This window comes from Stylophora pistillata, chromosome 10 (genome assembly GCF_964205215.1).
Source record: "Stylophora pistillata chromosome 10, jaStyPist1.2, whole genome shotgun sequence".
NCBI classification, from domain to species: domain Eukaryota; kingdom Metazoa; phylum Cnidaria; class Anthozoa; order Scleractinia; family Pocilloporidae; genus Stylophora; species Stylophora pistillata.
Window position 1 is genome coordinate 15,436,438 of NC_142528.1, and position 18,628 is coordinate 15,455,065.

The 18,628-nt window shown below is 39.7% G+C and overlaps 2 protein-coding genes and 1 pseudogene across 4 annotated transcripts in view; all 3 read left to right on the forward strand.

The window, feature by feature from the left end:
• LOC148721943 (uncharacterized) overlaps nucleotides 1-18,628 on the forward strand; it is a 547,091-nt pseudogene that overhangs the window by 81,963 nt on the left and 446,500 nt on the right. The gene's annotated exons all lie outside the window — the stretch shown is intronic.
• On the forward strand, nucleotides 12-18,018 carry LOC111333299 (DNA excision repair protein ERCC-6). Its single transcript, XM_022938839.2, has 19 exons — nucleotides 12-615; nucleotides 2,412-2,532; nucleotides 3,086-3,173; nucleotides 3,679-4,228; nucleotides 4,667-4,801; nucleotides 6,068-6,217; nucleotides 6,742-6,877; nucleotides 8,176-8,346; nucleotides 9,080-9,256; nucleotides 9,642-9,758; nucleotides 10,238-10,333; nucleotides 10,926-11,180; nucleotides 12,224-12,334; nucleotides 12,584-12,798; nucleotides 13,381-14,198; nucleotides 14,636-14,788; nucleotides 15,396-15,603; nucleotides 15,968-16,016; nucleotides 16,109-18,018. The coding sequence occupies exons 1-19, from the start codon at nucleotides 311-313 to the stop codon at nucleotides 16,487-16,489; spliced, it is 4,236 nt and encodes a 1,411-aa protein (XP_022794574.2). The 5' UTR covers nucleotides 12-310; the 3' UTR covers nucleotides 16,490-18,018.
• The window catches only part of LOC111333301 (nuclear pore complex protein Nup85), a 48,231-nt gene continuing 47,836 nt past the window's right edge, over nucleotides 18,234-18,628 (forward strand). The window contains exon 1 of one of the 2 annotated variants that reach the window (XR_015992636.1): nucleotides 18,234-18,302. Coding sequence is in view for 1 of the 2 variants with exons in the window: in XM_022938841.2 (XP_022794576.2) it covers nucleotides 18,276-18,302 (27 nt within the window). In the remaining variant the exon portion in view is untranslated. The remainder of the gene's footprint in view (nucleotides 18,303-18,628) is intronic. The other variant, XM_022938841.2, reaches the window with a different exon arrangement.

Here is an 18,628-nt window from a genome sequence, read left to right on the forward strand (position 1 = left end):
TGTGGTGTAGTGGATAGATGTGAATAAACAAAATGGCTGACTCGGCAACTTGGTAGAGACAGTTTGGCAGAGAAGTTAGCGGGCGAGGGTGACATAAGGAAGGTTTACATTTTACTGAATATTTTTCTGGAATCGTTAATCTTTACGGACAGAAGTTACATTTCTTGTCGTCAGTGGTAGAAGACTTAAAATTTATATGCAAATTAATGCTATTACATAATTCGAGTGAAACGTTTCTAAACTGTGTGAAAGCTGGTGCCAAATTCCAAAAAGGTTCGCTTCTACCCTCTGTTTGTCAACGTTAAGGAGAATGGATGTAACTTTGGGGAGGTTAGAGGGAAAAGAAGAAGAAAAATTTCAGGAGAATGAGGAGACAATCCCTGTAAGTCACAAAACAAAGAGCTATGGTATATCTATTGATTCTGGCTTAATCCCTTCGGTACCTGTTGAGGAGCAAGCAGCAGTCTTGAGAAACTTGGGAGTGAATGTGTTCAACCAGGATGAATTTGAAGAAGGAGTTTTAAAGCAGGTAGATGAAGCGATTGCTGTGAAAGAAACAGAGGAGATTGTGAGAGGATGGGAGAAAAACTTGAAAGCTGTGGATGAAGATATCAGGTTAGCTTGTTCGAGCTTGGTCATCAATGATCATCATTGCAATCTCCAATTTGGAGATCGCAGTGATAGAAAATAGCTGTCATTGTTGTTCATGGGGTTTCCATACATTGGTGTCATTATTAGTGACCATAGAGTACAGTTCTTCTCAAAATTAATCAACTTCTTGAACAGACTTATTGAATCCCCAGTACACATTGTGCATTCTTATCAGATTAGTAATAATAATAATAATAATAATAATAATAATAATAATAATAATAATAATAATAATAATAATAATAATAATAACTTTTATTTATATAGTGCTTATATCCTGAGCTCATGGTGCTTTACAACACTGTACGGGGGACTTTTACCAGACTGCTAAGCAGTTTACAATCAAATAAAGGTGAATCTAACAGATGCCCCCTCCCCCCAATTCCCAGTAAATAGGCCAGACCACATCACAGTAATCTCGTGAGAGGGTTCTTTAACATCCCCTGCCTAACCAAATTAACTAATTAATAGGTGCAGGAGACGGGACCTATGGATTATTCGTCCTTATCCGAGAGGACTAGAATGTCTCTCCATTTCTTGATGTTATAGAAAGGTAGCACATTCTCCTCGGTTATTTAAGACCCTGAGTGTTAGTCCGGCTGGGGCTTGAACCCTCGACCTCCTGCACAACAGTCGGGCACTTAACCAATTGAACTAACCGGTAAGCTTTGATATATCAAGTATTGTTTCAAAGAGATGCAAGGCTTAACTGTCACAAAATGAGATATGTGTTTCCTTAAGTGGTGTATCATTTACACCAAAGTATGAGGAGATTTATAGACAAGAATATCCTTCCTAAAGAGAGGGAAGTTTCATTCTGCAACACAACGGTCTAACAATTTTTTGTACTACCTCACACGCACTATGAAAAAATCTGCTTTTTTTAAACAAGAACCGCGTATTATTAAAATAACCGAACAAAGGACGTTGCTTCTAGGGAATAACCTTATTATAAAAAAGGCATGTTACAACATTGTCTCATTGCAAACAAGACCTGAAGTGGTTCTGTCCTGTCTCATCAAGGAGGAATGTACATGTTTAAACCCTTTAAGCTCCTAAGAGTGACCAGTATCTAACTTATTGTTAAAATAATACTGCTGAATCATTCATTAATATGATGAGTTATAAAGGAAATGATTGCCAATCTATTAAGCTTTGATCATCAAACAAATTCTCCTTGTCAGTACTTAAGAAAATATATGTAGAAGAGTAAGGAGAATTTGGATACTGATGTTAGGGTATAAAGGGTTAATATTCCTACACTGCAGAGGGTTTATTTTAAAGTCATAATCTTCCTTAATGCCGGATCATTCCATTTAATTCTTGGAATGTTTTCATTGGTTGTCAGTGAATGGCCAGAACCGATACTGAACCGTCAATTATGATAGCTTTCATGCTTAAGTAGTCAGTTTTAAACTGACCAGGCTTGCCAGTCAATTCAGGGGCTTATTGTAAGAGGCTGTTAGTAGTGATTCTACAGTGTGTATACTGTTAAAATCACAATTCATCTGCATTGAGCTGGTCACACTCTTGATGAATTCAATTCCCCACTGCAGCAAATTTGGTTGCTGGCAAAAATTGCTGATATCAGATATGCCAGATATCAACTATTTTATATGAAGATAGCAGCAATGCTGTCTTGGCACTGGGCACAGCTCTGGTCGTAAAGGAGCAGTTAAGAGCCACAAGAACCTTTCCATCATTATTTCATTTTTGACTGTGAATATATGAACATTATATAATGTCATTCTTATTACCAGGATTGTAGAAAATGATTTGCTTGAGGTTGACCAAATATTGAAAAGAGTTGAGAGTAAGAGTGGAATTGGATATGAATCATGGAGAAGAACCCAAGCAGTGCAGAAACAAAAGGATAATAAGGTATTTCAGTGTGACTTTGTTCTTGTTTGAAATGTAAAAAGTGTCTAAAAAAGCTTTGCATTGACATTCAAATCATAGCATTGCAAAAGGAGTTAATAACACAAACCTGGGTTCATGGCCTTTGCTGTGGTTATAACCTGTTCTTAATTGTTTTAAATCTGTGGCATGCATTGCTACAACTCAGATATTCTCATTGGATGTGTTTGAAAATTATTCTGGGAACTGGATAACTAGGTCATCTGTTAACCTTTTCCTTTTTTGAGTGTGTTTATACTACAGATTCTTCACCAATCTCCTCTGGAACTTTCAGTTTGTCTTAATACAGTTATAATTGGTATTTTATCTCCAAATTCCCAGCCTTTCAAAAATCTCCCCTCACCCTCCCCCCGAGTTTTAAGTAACCTTTCTATGGGGGTATATCGATGCTTTCTGAAAAAGGAAACATGCTGTGTACAACATGTTATGCGCATAGAAGTACATGTATGTATAGTCTGATTAAGACAAAATGAGTTGAGCAAAATAATTATGCATTCTTCTTTACAAATTTTTATAGCTCCGCCAGTTGAAGAAACTGCAAGCAACTCAAAAAGCATTACACCACAAGTTGGGTATTGGAAATGAGGAGGAATTAGAACAACAGGGTAATGTTATTTTTTTTTTTACATTTTATGGGTCCATCTAATGCAGAAGTAGTAATAAGGCTGGCTTTTACATGCATTTGTACTTGAATGGTGTGATGTGTCCAGATGGCAAAAATTATAGAATTACTCAAGTAATGTTAGGTGACATCTTAGTGTGTTATTTTGACCCTGTTTATTCCTAGATCAAGGTAACTCTCAGTTCTTTTCTTTATTAAGCACTGACAGATCAGTCATACTGTGTTTCTTTACTAAGTAGTGGACTGTGTGGTAGATTTCTGTACTGTCATGTTATGTTAAAATAATCTGATCATTTTATGAGTTGAGCAATATATGGAGATGTCGAAAGACCTGGTAAGGGGCTGTCACAATGAGCCCTTATTTAAAACCTGAGAGAAATTAAAACTTGTAACTAAAAACAATTTGATACCAGAACCCATCAAAGATACTTCTGAGGGTTTTGGATGGGATTCACAGGATGCTGATATCATAATTTACAAATTTTTAGATGAGCTTGAGACTTCAGATGGCAATATTCAGAGTGTTAGTGAACGCAACAAATTCCCTCTTGTCAGAGAAAATCTCTTAGAGCAAGATGCATTGATTAAGACTGGAGAGATGACACCATTTGGAGGGACTGTTCCAAGAAATGGCAGTGAGGTGAACAAACACTATAACTGTGGAGAGACTAATGCAGGAAACTCTAAGAATTACAAGCAGGGTGTGAATGATGAAAGAGAAGATAAAAATGAGGATGGTGATGATGACAAGGACAATTACGATGAAGATCTTTATGATGATGAATACGTTCCAGATGAAGGTGAGCTTAAGTACAGTTGGTTTGAAGAGGATGAGATTAACTGGAATGAAGAAGATGTCCAACCAACTAAATCGGAGAAGCAGACTCGAAGAAAAAGGTCTTTAAATGCTGCCTACATGGAAGAAGATAGGCTCAAGCCAAAGAAGAAGAAGAAGAAAACTAATCAAATGACCAGAAGGAGGGCTGATAAAAAACCTGTTGATGATGGAAATGAAAAATTGTATCGCCAAAGGATCAGGTGATTCAATGCTCTACTTTCTTGTCAGTAAGGATTATACATATCAGTATCAGATCTTTATGATAAAATTTAAAATTTTTATTGCAGATAAAACCAAAATCAACATATCTAGCATTTTATTAAATTTCATTTTAAAATGGTGAGCAGTACATGTAGAGCCTCGCTACATTGATCATAATGTACTGTACATGACAGTTGAATAAAGGGGGTAAGTTTCTAAAGAACTTTTGGTGGTGGGTGGGGGGGGTGGGGGTAGTATTACAAGATTATTTGGTGTTATTAACTGAGGTGATAACAGAAATTGGCCATGATAAAGAGTTTGTAAATAGCTGATAGTTGAAGTGTTAGCCTTTTGCTAGCCCATTTGCCCTGACAAACTTTGTGAATGTGGATTAAAGGTACATGTACAGATGTACTGATAAAAAATTTATGATTTAGGGAATGGAGAATTAGTGAACTTCTCAAAAAGAGAGGTGATTCCACAGCTGTTGGAAGTGATGAGGAAGAATATCCTGATGTGGTATTTGACAAAGGGCTTAAGATCCCAGGCAAAATATGGGACAAGTTGTACAAGTAAGTCCTACCTGATACCATCTGTGGGTCTGTGGGTTTTAATCCTCATTAGGAACTCCCATCATTTATTTGTCTCATACAGCACCCTGAATTCACCCTGAATTCATCCTGCATAATTTTTCCAGAATGGTGAATTTTGGTTCACAAGCAATTGCCCAATATTCCAATTGATTATTAATGCCACTGGATTGGTAGTATTGAAGAAAGTTAGGAGCTACGTGTAGCAGAGAAGTGTACCAGGGAGGTTGCAGTGAGAATGATAAACTAGTGGAGGGGAACGATCTTGAGCAAAAACAACAAATCTAAATAGCTCTTCCCAAACATCTCTCCTCTCACTGGTTTGTTCCCTTCAGGCTTTCCTTTATCTCACCAATGCAATATTGATGTTGAAACACTTGACTGGAAAGTTTGGCCTTTACTCAGAAGGAAAGATGTATTCTCTTCAGGCTATTCTTAATTTGATGATCAAGCTTAAAGCTTACCATCTTTCTAGGCCTTTTACACCATAACCTCAAAATACATTTACATTAACACCTTCTAAGGGTGCAGTTGGCTTCAATGAACAGTAGTTAGTTGTCGACTAACACCTACGAATGATTTTGATGGGAACAAATGAGGGGAATTTCAATCTTGTATTGCAGTACTAAGTACGCTAAGTTAATTTAGCAAGTTAGTTCTTTAGGTAATAAGTTATCTTGCTGTTTATTTAGGATTAACTCGCTAGAATTAGTTTTAAATTTAGTTAGCTCGAAGAAATTAGCACCCCTCCATCCGCTTCACCATGGAGACAGCAAATGAATTAAAAGTGAATGCAATATTGATGTTGAAACACTTGACTGGAAAGTTTGGCCTTTACTCAGAAGGAAAGATGTATTCTCTTCAGGCTATTCTTAATTTGATGATCAAGCTTAAAGCTTACCATCTTTCTAGACCTTTTACACCATAACCTCAAAATACATATTCTCCATACTGTTCTCTATGCATTTCCTAAGGTGCTGACAAGGAAAATTTGTGTAACAATCAAGAGGTTCTTTAGTTGGTGATCATTTCCGTTATTCTCCTGACCTTAATGTTTGATTCAGGGCTGATATTGTAAGGAGAATTTAGATGCTAATCACTCTTGAGGGTCAAAGGGCAATCTATCAAACTGCCTCTTCTAGATAAAGGCTGATAATTTCTAAAGAAACTGTTTGGGGCTGCGTCGGTGGGGGTAACGAAATAATTTGGATATATCAACAAAGTTGAAATGGTAAATTGGCCACCTAGATACCAACAGACAGGTGTGAAGTGGCTGTGGGAGCTTCACTGTCAGCAGGCGGGCGGTATTATTGGTGATGAGATGGGCCTGGGAAAGACTGTTCAGATGATTGTTTTCCTTGCTGGGCTGAAGTACAGCAAAATATCAGCGAGAAAGAAGTGAGTATTCTCTCTCATTATTGTGTATAGGGAGCTCCTTCAATCTAATTAGCAAGAAGCGGTTAAATGTTCCTTTCCACTAAAAATAACTGTCTATAAAGATAGCAACCTATATCGTTTCGAAGCTGTCTGCACTTGGTTGTTCAAAGGGTGGGTAATGCTATTGGCTGGATGAATCCATCTGGTGGATAGCGCAGGACATTTTGTTTACACTTGTCCGTTTGACAGTGATTTAACCGTTGGATAGCTTCATCCTCCTTCGAAAAACTAAGCCCTGGTCGATAGTGCCATCTGCTCTTCAAATAAGTAGAACCTGAAGAACAGAATAGGAACATGCATGCACATGGACATTTGGGAAAAAATTGAGCCTTGGTCTCTTCATGGAGTGGAAAATAGATAAAGTAGCTCTGGCAGTTGTAACCACTTGACTCAAGTAGATTTACAGATTAAAACTTACTTATTGCTCATTATGAAAAGCATTCGGATAAAATTCCCTATTAATCAATTCTGTGCTAACGTGGCAGACACCCAGGGCTAGGGCCAGTGTTGATTGTGTGTCCTGTGACAGTTCTTCATCAGTGGGTGCAAGAGTTTCATAAATGGTGGCCAGAGTTCAGAGTGGCTGTACTTCACGAAACAGGAAGTTATCAAGGATTCAAGGTTGGTCGTACACTCAGGCAAACAAGAAGGTAGACAGAAAGATAGTCAGAGAGGCAGACATGCAAAAAAGTAGACAGACACGTAAACAGACTAGCAAGGACAGGGTCCGAAATTGCGCTTTCCTGGTCGCCAATGCGACTAAAAACTTTGCACTGGCGACCAGAATTTCACAACCGGTCGCCAACGGGCGATTAACTATTTTATGCCACGATAATTATACAAATAATAACGTTGATTTTCAGCCAGATCGATTAAATGTGTGGCTTGTGTTTCGCTGCAAAGGGAAAATTTTATTGTCACTTTTAGGCGACCACATTTTTCCATATGGCGACTGAAAAAAAATTCGAGTCGCCAGTTGGCGCCTGCTAAAAAAAGTTAATTTCGGACCCTGAAGGAAGTAACTAGCAGGTGTAGCAAACTGACTGATTGACCAAATTAGTGAATGACCGACTGATCAGCTGGCTTATAGGCAGACAGACAGACAGAAAAGGTAATTTGGTAATATCAACTAAGTTGAAATTGTAAATTGACCATCGTAAAGCTGACGTTTCGAGCGTTAGCCCTTCGTCAGAGCAAATGACGATAAAACCAAGTTACCGATTCGCTCTGACGAAGGGCTAACGCTTGAAACGTCAACTTTTTAACTCTTTACGGTGGCCAGTTTACTATCCAACTTAGTTGGTAAAACCAGATTGCCTTGTTAACCCCACCGACGCAGCGCCATAGTTTCTTTAGAAACTTACCCCCTTTAGACAAACAGACAGACAAACAGACAGACAGACAGACAGACAGACAGACAGACAGACAGACAGACAGACAAACAGACAGACAGACAGACAGACAGACAGACAGACAGACAAGCAAAACAAATATCACACAATACAGCGCTTTTCGATTGATAGTCGTAAAACTAAAACCAAAGTAATCACAACAGCCAATCCAAAGAAAGAAAAATAATCAACCCAAAGTCAAAACAAGTAAAACCCCCTATTAAAGCGCAAGCGACCGAGTCGTGATTGGTTTTAGTTTGCATCTGCCGATTAGTCAAGAGGATGGCGCGAGTTCTGCAGATGACAGACCGAATCAAAGAAATACTAGGGACATCCCGAATTACTTTCCACACTCAATTGAAAACTGCTCTGAATTAATGAAAGTACATATGCAATGGAATACGAAGACAAGCAAACACAATCAGAGACTATCAGATAGAGAAAGGGAAGGGAAAAACAAACAAACAGACCAATACACACAGATAGGCTGGAAAATATACAGTCTCAACCTTAGAATATATCTTGCAGCAAGAGCTCATCAAAAAAATGTGTAAAGAGAACGGTGTGTTGGTGACATCCTTTGCGGGAATACGTCAACATCAGGAACATCTGCTTACACAGAGGTTTGACTACGTTGTTCTTGACGAGGGTCACAAGATTAGAAATCCAGATGCAGAGATCACTTTGGCATGTAAACAGGTAAAATAGCAAGCTGTGCTTTTCTTCTTTGCTTCTCGTGATCATTATCTCGTAGACTGAAATGGGGGGGGGGGGGGGTAAGTTTTCATGGCGTTGCAGGGGCGTAGCCAGGCCTTTTTTAAAGGGGTGGTCACAGAGGCTACTCACCATTTACACCGCTGCTCTCCCGCGTGTATCAGTGGGCTCAGTCGTATTATCGCGGCATGAAGGCCCATATCAATGGCTTTTACGGCCAAGATATTGTCATGGCGTTTTCGCCACCTGAATATTGTAGGTTGTTTGCTCTAAAGGCGACCTACCAAGGGGGGTCACGGGCACCCCAGGACCCCCCGCTGGCTACGGCCATGCGTTGAACGTAACGTTTGAAAACTGGGGAATGTTACTCGGTGAATGTCACTCGATAGCTTGCGACTGACCAGGCCCTCGTTATTAGCGCTGCAGAACACGCCATTTTCCGCCCGCGGGAAGATCGGAGACGATTCGGGGAGAGGTTTCCCGGGGGTCACTAACTCCATGCCGACCTCTCGTGGCCTCGTGCTTTCCCGCGGGCGAAGAAATACTCGTCCCGAAGCGCTCATAATGAGGGCCTGCTCACAGGCTGGTCACTCGCATATTTTTTGACTTATTGTGTCAGAGCGAAAACATTTGTTGGACTGTCATCTTTTAAAAATATTTGTCAGTATTGAATCACAACTAATGACTATTTCATTCTTTCATTTTTGTGTGTGTATAGTTTCGCACTTGTCACCGCATCATCCTTTCTGGCTCACCCATGCAGAACAACTTGCGAGAACTTTGGTCCTTGTTTGACTTCGTGTTCCCTGGCAAACTTGGCACCCTGCCTGTGTTCATGACTGAATTCTCCGTGCCAATTACTATGGGGGGATACTGTAATGCCACTAAAGTACAGGTACTGACTCCAGCGAGGTAGACAGGGGGTCTTGGTCTCGCACATGCATCTTACGGTCATATGTAAACCGGCCTAGATAGTTGTCTGTAGATATTGTCTGTAGATATTGTCTGTAGATATTGTCTGTTTGCTTTCCTGAACAGATTTTGTGCCGGAAAGAATACTTCTTGCATAATCTGTCAATATTTTGGCACCTTTTAAAGCTTAATTTTTTTAAAACCTTTTTTACATTTGGAAAGTTAATTTGATCATATTTTACGTGTGTTTTACGTAACTTCTGATTATGACGATGAAATTACGGTAATGGTTGCCTCAAACACATTTTGGTAACCAGAAGCGTCGAATGTTAACTCTTTGTCACAGATGCTCTTTCTTTTATGCAAAGGTTGAAACAGCGTACAAGTGCGCCTGTGTCCTCAGAGATACGATCAATCCATACTTGCTGAGAAGACTCAAGAAAGACGTCAACATGAGCTTGGATCTACCAGCAAAGAATGAGCAGGTTTGTGGACTGCTAGTTACCATTCTTTCGCCGCCTTTTGCGTTAAGAGGGTCGTCGGTGACGTGCGCCCTGCATACTACTGTGATCAGCAATGTCGAAAGCGTCGTGTGCGAGCATAGATCGACAAAGATGGTCAATTTTGAGCTTTACTAAGGTTTGGTAGATTTATCGGTAATATGATGGCAATTCGAGCCATAAACGTTTGGCCTCATCTAATGTTTAATGACTGCTGCAATGCCGAAAGGTTTCCTGGTTGTTATCGTAATATTACCCTCTCTTGTGGTAAAAGAAACTGTAATTTCGATTAAAAAGCGATATATTTGAACAACAAATGCGCTCTCGTGCATTTGAAAACGCTGTATTTAATGCAACGATTCAATAGCCACAAGAAGTTTTTACAGATTTTTGGACGGTGCCTAAATTCTCTGCAGGTTAAGTCTCATTCGATACTTGAAGCTTTTTCGTATGTATCTTTACAGGTTCTTTTCTGTCGACTGAGTCAGGAGCAGCGTGAACTTTACCAGCATTATTTAGACTCTAAAGAGGTGCAGGCCATCCTAGCTGGTAACTATAAGGTATGCCTGGTGTACAATATTCCCTTTACAAGAAAGCTAAGCCTTAGTATCACGATCTGAGTGTGCGGAATACGCGCGGGAAATCATGTATGTAAACAGAGCACACGTCGATTGATGGTATGCATAACTACTGATTGGTGTAGATTGAATAAAACGAGTGTAACTTCAGATGAACCACGTAAATAGAATTGCATGGTGCAAAGTGAACAGACATTGCTTACGAGGGGTGGATCGTAGTTCAGCGTTAAAGAGAGCTATTTAAACATTTCAGTCCATGGTTGTGTATCGCTTAGGTTCCATCAAAAAAAGGCTCTCTAGGTTTAAAATCCTCAATCCTTTTTTATCTTCCTATAACTTAACCTTTCAAAATCAAGAAAGGGAAACAGTGTATCTATATTGTATAATAGGTCTAGGCAAGAGAAGATGTGAGATTCCTTGTTATTTTTTTTTTTTATCGAATTTTCATTCGTGTTTGGACTGATCAATTTTGTGATTCTGGTACTGGTAATCAGTCCTTTGTAACATTTTTTGATGGATTTGATAAAACTGAAAAATTCTTTGATGATTTCATTTTCTCTGTTCATTATTTTAGGTATTCCCTGGTCTGATTATGCTGCGAAAGATTTGTAACCATCCTGACCTGACATCAACAGCAGGCTCCCTTCTCAAAGCCAAACAGGATGCTCTCAAAGCTGAACTAGGGGGGACGGCTGAGGAGGACGAACCCGACCCTGATGATGGATATGGGGACCCCAGACGGTCTGGAAAGATGATTGTTGTCGAAGCTTTGTTGAAGATGTGGCAAGAACAGGGACATAGAGTGTTGCTGTTTTCGCAGACAAGGCAGGTTAGTGAAAAAGCTGCAGATCCAAAATGGCAGTCGTTCGTATTTGAACTACTTGAGAAACTCCTACAACACGACAAGATTTGAGCGTTGTGTAGAACTCACTTTGCACTCGGATTGCATTTCTGAATCATACAGACAACAGCCTCCATCTGGCACAGAAATGTGCCCGGATATTTATCCGTGTACAGTATCTGTTCAGAGAAAGGTAAAATTTCACGAGAGCGAATCTTGAGGAAAACAGCGAGCCTAGACGAACACATGATATTCAAGAAAAATATACAAGCATACTTTTAAGTCAATTTCATTATCCTCCTACTAATTTTTTGTAAATAGAATACGAAAGGTTGTGAGTTTTGAGCTCAGTAAAGAAATAGAGAAAGATGTTTTTAGTCTTATCACGAGCGTGGAACAAAGAAAAATTCTAAGTCCCCAGGACGATATCGATATTGCCGATTCTGAGTTCCCCGTGACGCGGGGAAAAACGGTAGTTGACAGTTCAGAGCGACTTTATAACATACTACTTCGTCGTTTCTTCTGTAGCCTGCAGTGCGGCCGTCTCATTAGGGCGAGTTAGCGTTACAAGCTCGCGATCGTTTATTTGACCAGCCGTGTTTGCTTTAGATAAATTTTGGATGGGGCATATCTGGAAAGGAATCTTGTGCGAGCGAATATATTTGATGTAATGAACTCTTATGTAACGAAGCCCTGCGGCGAAGCATGCCAATTCTTGCAAATGTTCTTTTTTCCCTTTTCTTTTGTACAAGGGTGGGGGCACCCTTGGATATCCATCTGGGTTAGCAGCTTGCGCAGCAATATGTAGATACATAACTCGATATTACCGGCAAACTCCGTCAACGAATACATTTTGCCATTCCCTGAGCACTCTGTTTTAACCGGAGTTTCGCCAAAGGGTATACGCTCTGTATCTCTGTGCATTAGAGCCGTACGGTTCATAAGGTAGATTATGAGTCGTAACTTTCTTTTCACCGAGTGTCTGTGAGGTAACACTTACAATTAAACCTGGTGCGGAATTGTTCTTTCAGATGTTAAATATCCTTGAAAAGTTTGTGAATGCCAGGGGCTACACATACTTCAGACTAGATGGTTCGACACCGGTGGCGTCCCGTCAGCCTTTGATCAAAAACTTCAACGAGGTACACCTTGTATAGCGGTTTAAATAGCTTAGCACCAAACTTAAGTACACCGACGTATCGTTTTCAGTCCGTGCTTCATGATGGTTGTCTTGATTCCGATTTAAAATGATTCATCAAAGAACATTTGTGAAGATGCCACACGAAGTTTATTGCGAAAAAAAAAACAACAACAAAAAAAAAACATGTCTATATTAGGTGCAATCTCGCTAGTTAACATTATTCTAACAGCATTCTTCCTCTTCGTGTTAGGATCGTTCAATTTTCGTGTTTCTTCTCACCACTCGTGTTGGCGGGCTGGGCGTCAATCTAGTGGGCGCAGATAGGATTATCATTTACGACCCCGATTGGAACCCCAGTACTGACACGCAGGCACGAGAACGAGCCTGGAGGATCGGACAGAAGAAGGACGTCACCATTTATCGCTTGATCACAAGTGGAACGATAGAGGAGAAAATCTATCATCGGTAGGATTATTAAGATAATTTTTTCTTCTTCCTTTTTCTGTTTTTTTTTTTTTTTCCTTTTTACGAAGAGTTTATCAGACGACATACCTTGAATCAAAGATGTAAATAGGGACGACGTAATCATTAGCACATATACAAGACGTGCTTGCCTCAGTCGCACACGGTCACACGCAGGTTCTAAGTGCTTATGCAGCATTAATGTGCCTATGTCATAGGTGAAAACTGTGCAGTGAAATAGAGTCTTGTAAATAGAATAAGTAAGATGGTAAGTTTTGAACTCGGTAAAGAAATAGAGAAAGATGTTTTTTCGTCTTGTCACTAGCTTGGGCCAAAGAAAAAAAATTCTGAGTACCCGTGGGGATCGAACCTAGACCTTTGGATTCAGCGCTCTGATGCTTGACCAATGGGCTGTAGACTCTATGGTGAGCAAGGCTCATTACGAAGTTCAAATGTGACACGCGTCATGCATACAGCCAGGATCGGCAAATAGAGTCTATTCAAATAAAGCTGTCGAAGACGTGACATTTGTGACGAAACCCGCTTTGCCACTGTTGACAAAGAATGTTTTCTTTCCGTCTGCAGGCAAATTTTTAAACAGTTCCTTACCAATCGAGTTCTGAAGGACCCCAAACAACGCAGATTCTTTAAATCCAATGATCTTTATGAGCTCTTCACATTGGACAACTGTGACGTCAAATACGGCACAGAAACAAGCGCCATTTTCGCTGGGTCAAACTGTGAAATCAAATTGGGATCGCGTCGAAGGAAGAAAAAGGAGGCCAAAAAAACAGAGACCGTGAAGCATCAAGCTGACAAAAAGGAGACAGAAAAATCGAAGAAGCCAAAAATAGAAAGGGATGAACAATTTAGTGGAGGTGCATTCTCGATCGATTGGCGGGACATAGCTGAAACACAAAGCTTGTCACAAGATAAAGATTCAAAGAGAGAAGTTCAAGAAGCATCGAAGGAAGTTGACGAGGTGAAAACTGTCGGTGAGAAAAGCTCTACTCAAGATTGCCTAATTGACGAGGAAAAGGGAAGTAAAAGTGGAGAAAAAGATGGGGTTGTGAACGAATACTTGGCAGCAAAAGCTGCGTTAGTCGATTCTAACGGCTTAGACAAGGAAGAATCTACTTTAACGTCTTCAAAACGGGATGAAGCGCACATCCAAGACCAAACCGCCAAAGAATCTGAATCACTAAAAGGAGAGAACACGGTAACAACTGCAGACAATGGCAGTATTCCTAAGGAAGATAGCCAGGGAGGCCTTGAAAAAGTAGCTGGTCGCGCTTTGAAAAAAGGAAAAAAGAAAATTTCATCCTTGAGCGATAAAGAACTTACAAAGAAAGTTAAGCGAACAAAAAAGAAAAAAAGAATGAAAAGGAAACGTCAGGGAGGACGTAAGTAAAACAATCTGATTTAAATTTGAAACCAAATTGCTGGTTAGATAGCATTTCGATTGAGTGTCGTTGAACCAAAGTCAGAGTGATCCGCTGAACAATCAGTCAGAAGTTAGCAACTAAAACACGAGTGCCAATCAGAATTCAAAGTAAAATTCGAAGACTCAAAGCGCGGGAAAACGCAGCTGAATAAAACAAGATTGGTTTTTGTTTTGCACCTGATTGGTTGAGCGGTTGGCACGAGTTTTCTGGATAATCACTTTGTTCGTGTGATTTGCCGTCAATGAGAATTTAGTTCCTCTCTGGCTTGACCCTTTTTGCCTTTTTGCATCTCGATGTTATTTCTATTGTTATCTGTCTGTATTATTATTATTATTATTATTATTATTATTATCTTATTATTTAGGCAAATGAAGTTATTATAAATAAATTTGCAGTAATTGACGGTAAACACATCGATCATCTGGATCACAGCGAAATCTACAACCCAGCGAATACCAGTCAGTCAAGTGCAGAGGAAATGGAAGAACAGAAAAAGCAAGGCACTCACCAGGACGAGTTTATTCTGAAGCATCTCTTCAAGAAATCAGGTTCGGATGTAGTTTTGTTCTCACTTTAGTTCTCTTGATAGTTGAGACGACAATTTTTTGGTCTAAAATGTGGACATTATGATTAGTAGAGCAAATTGTTCTCGTGGAGACTGTGGCTAGGCAACAAGACGTCACTCTGACGTTTGTCGATCCTGGCTAGTGCTCATCCTATTGGGCGAGTTGTTCTCAGATGCTTTCACGAAGATTTGCCAAATCCGCAGATAATGCGGTAGAAATTTAGTGCGGGTATATCTTGCTATTTCTTCGGCAAGTAAGTTCTTCAATTCGTTCGTCAAAGGACAACTTTATTCGGTCAACTCAAATTTGGTCTTAAATTGAAATGTTATATTTCTTTACACTGTAAGGGGAGGAAGAGAAATTGATGGTTTTTTCGGTTTTATCCAAATTACAATTTGGGTAAAGATAGACACGGGTGAGACAGAAGTAGTGAGTACTGTACCTCACTCCATTTAGGAGTAGAAATGGTGATTGGTGAACTGAAATGCTATAGAGTTACCTTTACTGGACTAACATCCAGGGCGAATAACTTCATACTACGAATTCCTAGGCTCAATAAAGACTTCGCCTTTTCTACCTTTTTCGATAGGTGTACATAGTGCGTTAAAGCATGACGTCATCATGGAGGCCAGCAACCCGGATTACGCACTGATTGAAACCGAGGCAAACCGTGTGGCGGAACACGCCGTGAAAGCGCTGAAACGATCACGTCAGTTATGTCATCGTGCAAACAGAGGTGTTCCTACGTGGACGGGTGTGTCAGGTTCATCTGGTTTGACGGAACCAGCAGCAAAGAGGTATCTTTATTTAAGGACTGCATGAGGCAGACACATCTAACCAGTAGCAAATACACTTTATGACGTAATTTGTCTCTCAGATATAGGAGAAAAATATGCCACTTAAGTGGGTGGGAAATGAGTGCAACTGATGAATAGCACGTGAAAATAAAGAATCAGTGGTAAGTATAAATGGGGCTCCGCTGCGAAACGCGCGCACTGTGAGCTCTGCTGTAAGTGGCAAGGTGGAAAATGTGGAATAGAGCCAATCGCTGAAATTTTGCATTGATGCCAGGTGATGCAAAATTCGCCTACACTGGTCGCTCGTCTTGTAGGGTGTTGAAGTTAAAAGTATTTATTGGTAAATATTTTCTGTTTGGATTAGGCCACGTTTTGGACAGAAGAAGAAAGTCGGTACAGAGGAAGCTGCAAAGGTGAGAAGTTAACTCTGAATAGTTTTTACACTCATACGCGCTCTCTCTCAATTAAGATTTCAAAGCTTGTAATACTTCTTTGTGGTTAACAGTCCTCCTCTACTTCGGAAGTCAAGCCTCACTTCAGTGGCGACCAAATGGGAATGAGCAGTACGTCGGCAGATGGCACGGAACCAGTGCACTCCAGTCAATTGCTGGCGAAGATGAGGGCTCGAAACAACATTTTGCCTAGCAACGAGACAGGGCCTGGAAACGAGAATGACGACTTAATTCTCCAAATAAGGACTTTCATTGCGTCACAAGGAACAACGATAGGACAAGCGACTACTCAGGAAATCTTAGACGAGTTTCGTTCTAAACTCCCATGCAATGAAACTACTCTGTTTCGCTCCATGCTGCGACAAATTTGTACTTTTACAAGGGATTCGTTAACTGGGAAAGGCGTCTGGATTTTAAATGAAGAGTTTAGATGAAGTAACAATTTTTCATATTTAGGGAGGAAAATGTGTATGCTCTTTAAAGTAGTAGAAATGGTTGATCGCTGTTCTTAAAGGAGGAAGTCTCGATTAAAAGATTAAACTGTCTCCTGCCATTCCAACTTTTATACACTATAAAGAATTTATTTCCATTGACTGTGGAGAATAATTTTGTTGTTTTTCCCCACTGGCTGGATTTAAGAATATTAACCTTGAAAAACTGATCAGCAACAGAGGCCGCTAACGAAAATTTATGACTTTAGAAGGTTCGCCATGCCTGCTCCCGAAAAGGCACAGAATTGGCTGCTGAAGAAGGATGTCTCTGACTAAGTCTTGAGATTTCAAGATAACGAAAGTCGCAGAAATTTGCAATATCCTCAAAAAAGACGAAAAACCCAATGATGGGTTAACTGGCTCGAAGATGTCAGTTAACATGTAATAATGCAATCTATAAAAATGAAGCAAATTACAAGAGTCACGTTAGATTGTGTTTCGTCTTTGTTTCTTTGAAGTCGGCTCTATTTTAATGCTCCCGAAGACCTACCTGAGGTACAAAAATAGAAGCTGTAACCAAGAGAAACTCCAAGGGATGAGCAGACCTTGGGATTGGCTGAGCCAGATGGTATTCTTGTCCTTTTATGGGCATTGTTCGTCTTTATTAGTGATAAAGAATATAACACAACAGATAGCTAAGCCTCAAGTGTTGAGATCTTAAAATAAGATGGCGGTCTCGAGCTGAATTAGAAGAATTATTGATATTATAAACTCAGTGTAGATAACAAAAAGGATAGAAAGTTGCAGGCGGAGCACTTTTGATAGGAGCTACTTTAAGTCAGCGTTTAAGGTAATATAACTATTTTAAGACTTAGCTCTTTTTACAACTTTAAAGCAAAAGCCACATGTTTAAATGGCCCATGGGAAGCAGAGTAAAGAAAAATTACATAAGTGGAAAATAAGACTTTTAAGTAAGTTGTAAGTACGAAATGTAGCAAGAAAACTCAACTTATGTAGTCCATTGACAAGAAACAAACACAAACGGTCCCATAGAAATGATAATAATGTTAATAATCACAATAATATTAACTACATAAATAGAAGATAGACGACAATTATATGTAGGTAGTGGTAATGAATATGAAACTAAGGGATCATTCAAATATAAGAGTTCAGTGGAGAATTACGTTATCCTTTGTTGTAATAAAGTTACGCTGCGAAAAAAGAGTCCTTAATCCCCTCTCAGTGGACCTTTCTATCGGTGCCCTTATAAAATCTCATCCCTAAACGCTCACAATATATTCAAAGTGCATATACCAATAACTTTATAGACAGTGCGAGTATAAGAGATAGTCCAGGGGGTCTGGACCACCGTCCCCTCTCTTCTGCATCAGACCTTTTTTCCTTTATGACCTGACATTAGACATTCGCATGTTACCATTAAATATGAAGTAGCTAAAATTTGCTTGTCTCGAATTATTTCTTGGCCTATTAGGCTTTATTGTACGTAAAAATAAATTGAATCAAATTAAGTTTCAGTGTCTTCAGTGGACTCCACCATTAAAAATGCAAGGGTCGGCCTCTCTCACCCATTAGCTCATCTGTTCTTCTTGTCATCTGTAAGATATCTCACTGATGCATTGCAAATTTGAGGGTCTTTATGAACTGACGATCTTTATGAAAGAAGCTTAGAATGGGTTTCCCTTCAGAAAGAAACTGGTGTTTTTTCCCGCTAAAACCTTGACCGTTGGGTAGACTGGTAACGGGGGACCGTCACACTGTGAACAAGATGGCGGCTACCGATACTCCTACTACGGTTTGTATTTCTTTAAAATTCTTGTTTGCGCAAAATTTTGCGAACGACTTTTCATGATACTTTCTGATGTATTGGTCATTTTAATGTACAATTTATGGCTATATCTGCAATAATCTGGTCTTTGTAACATAGACGATAGTGCATGCATGTGCTCTATCGACCGGTGTGAGCTGACAAGTGATTAACGCTCAAGAACTTACCGAATGTGGTCCAGATTTTAGAAAATGTTGTCCTAAAAGAAGAGAAATCGTTGATATCGCCGACTCAGGAAGTCTTTAGGTACTATTCCTAACAACTTATGTTGTAACTCTGGAAACGTGAAAACA

What these genes read in the sequence shown, in the direction of transcription:
- LOC111333299 (XM_022938839.2), top strand. Translation starts at nt 311, where the DNA reads ATGGATGTAACTTTGGGGAGGTTAGAGGGAAAAGAAGAAGAAAAATTT. An exon ending in GTAATGCCACTAAAGTACAG is followed by an intron (nt 9,257 to 9,641) that starts GTACTGACTCCA and finishes TTTTATGCAAAG; the next exon opens with GTTGAAACAGCGTACAAGTG. An exon ending in TACCAGCAAAGAATGAGCAG is followed by an intron (nt 9,759 to 10,237) that starts GTTTGTGGACTG and finishes GTATCTTTACAG; the next exon opens with GTTCTTTTCTGTCGACTGAG.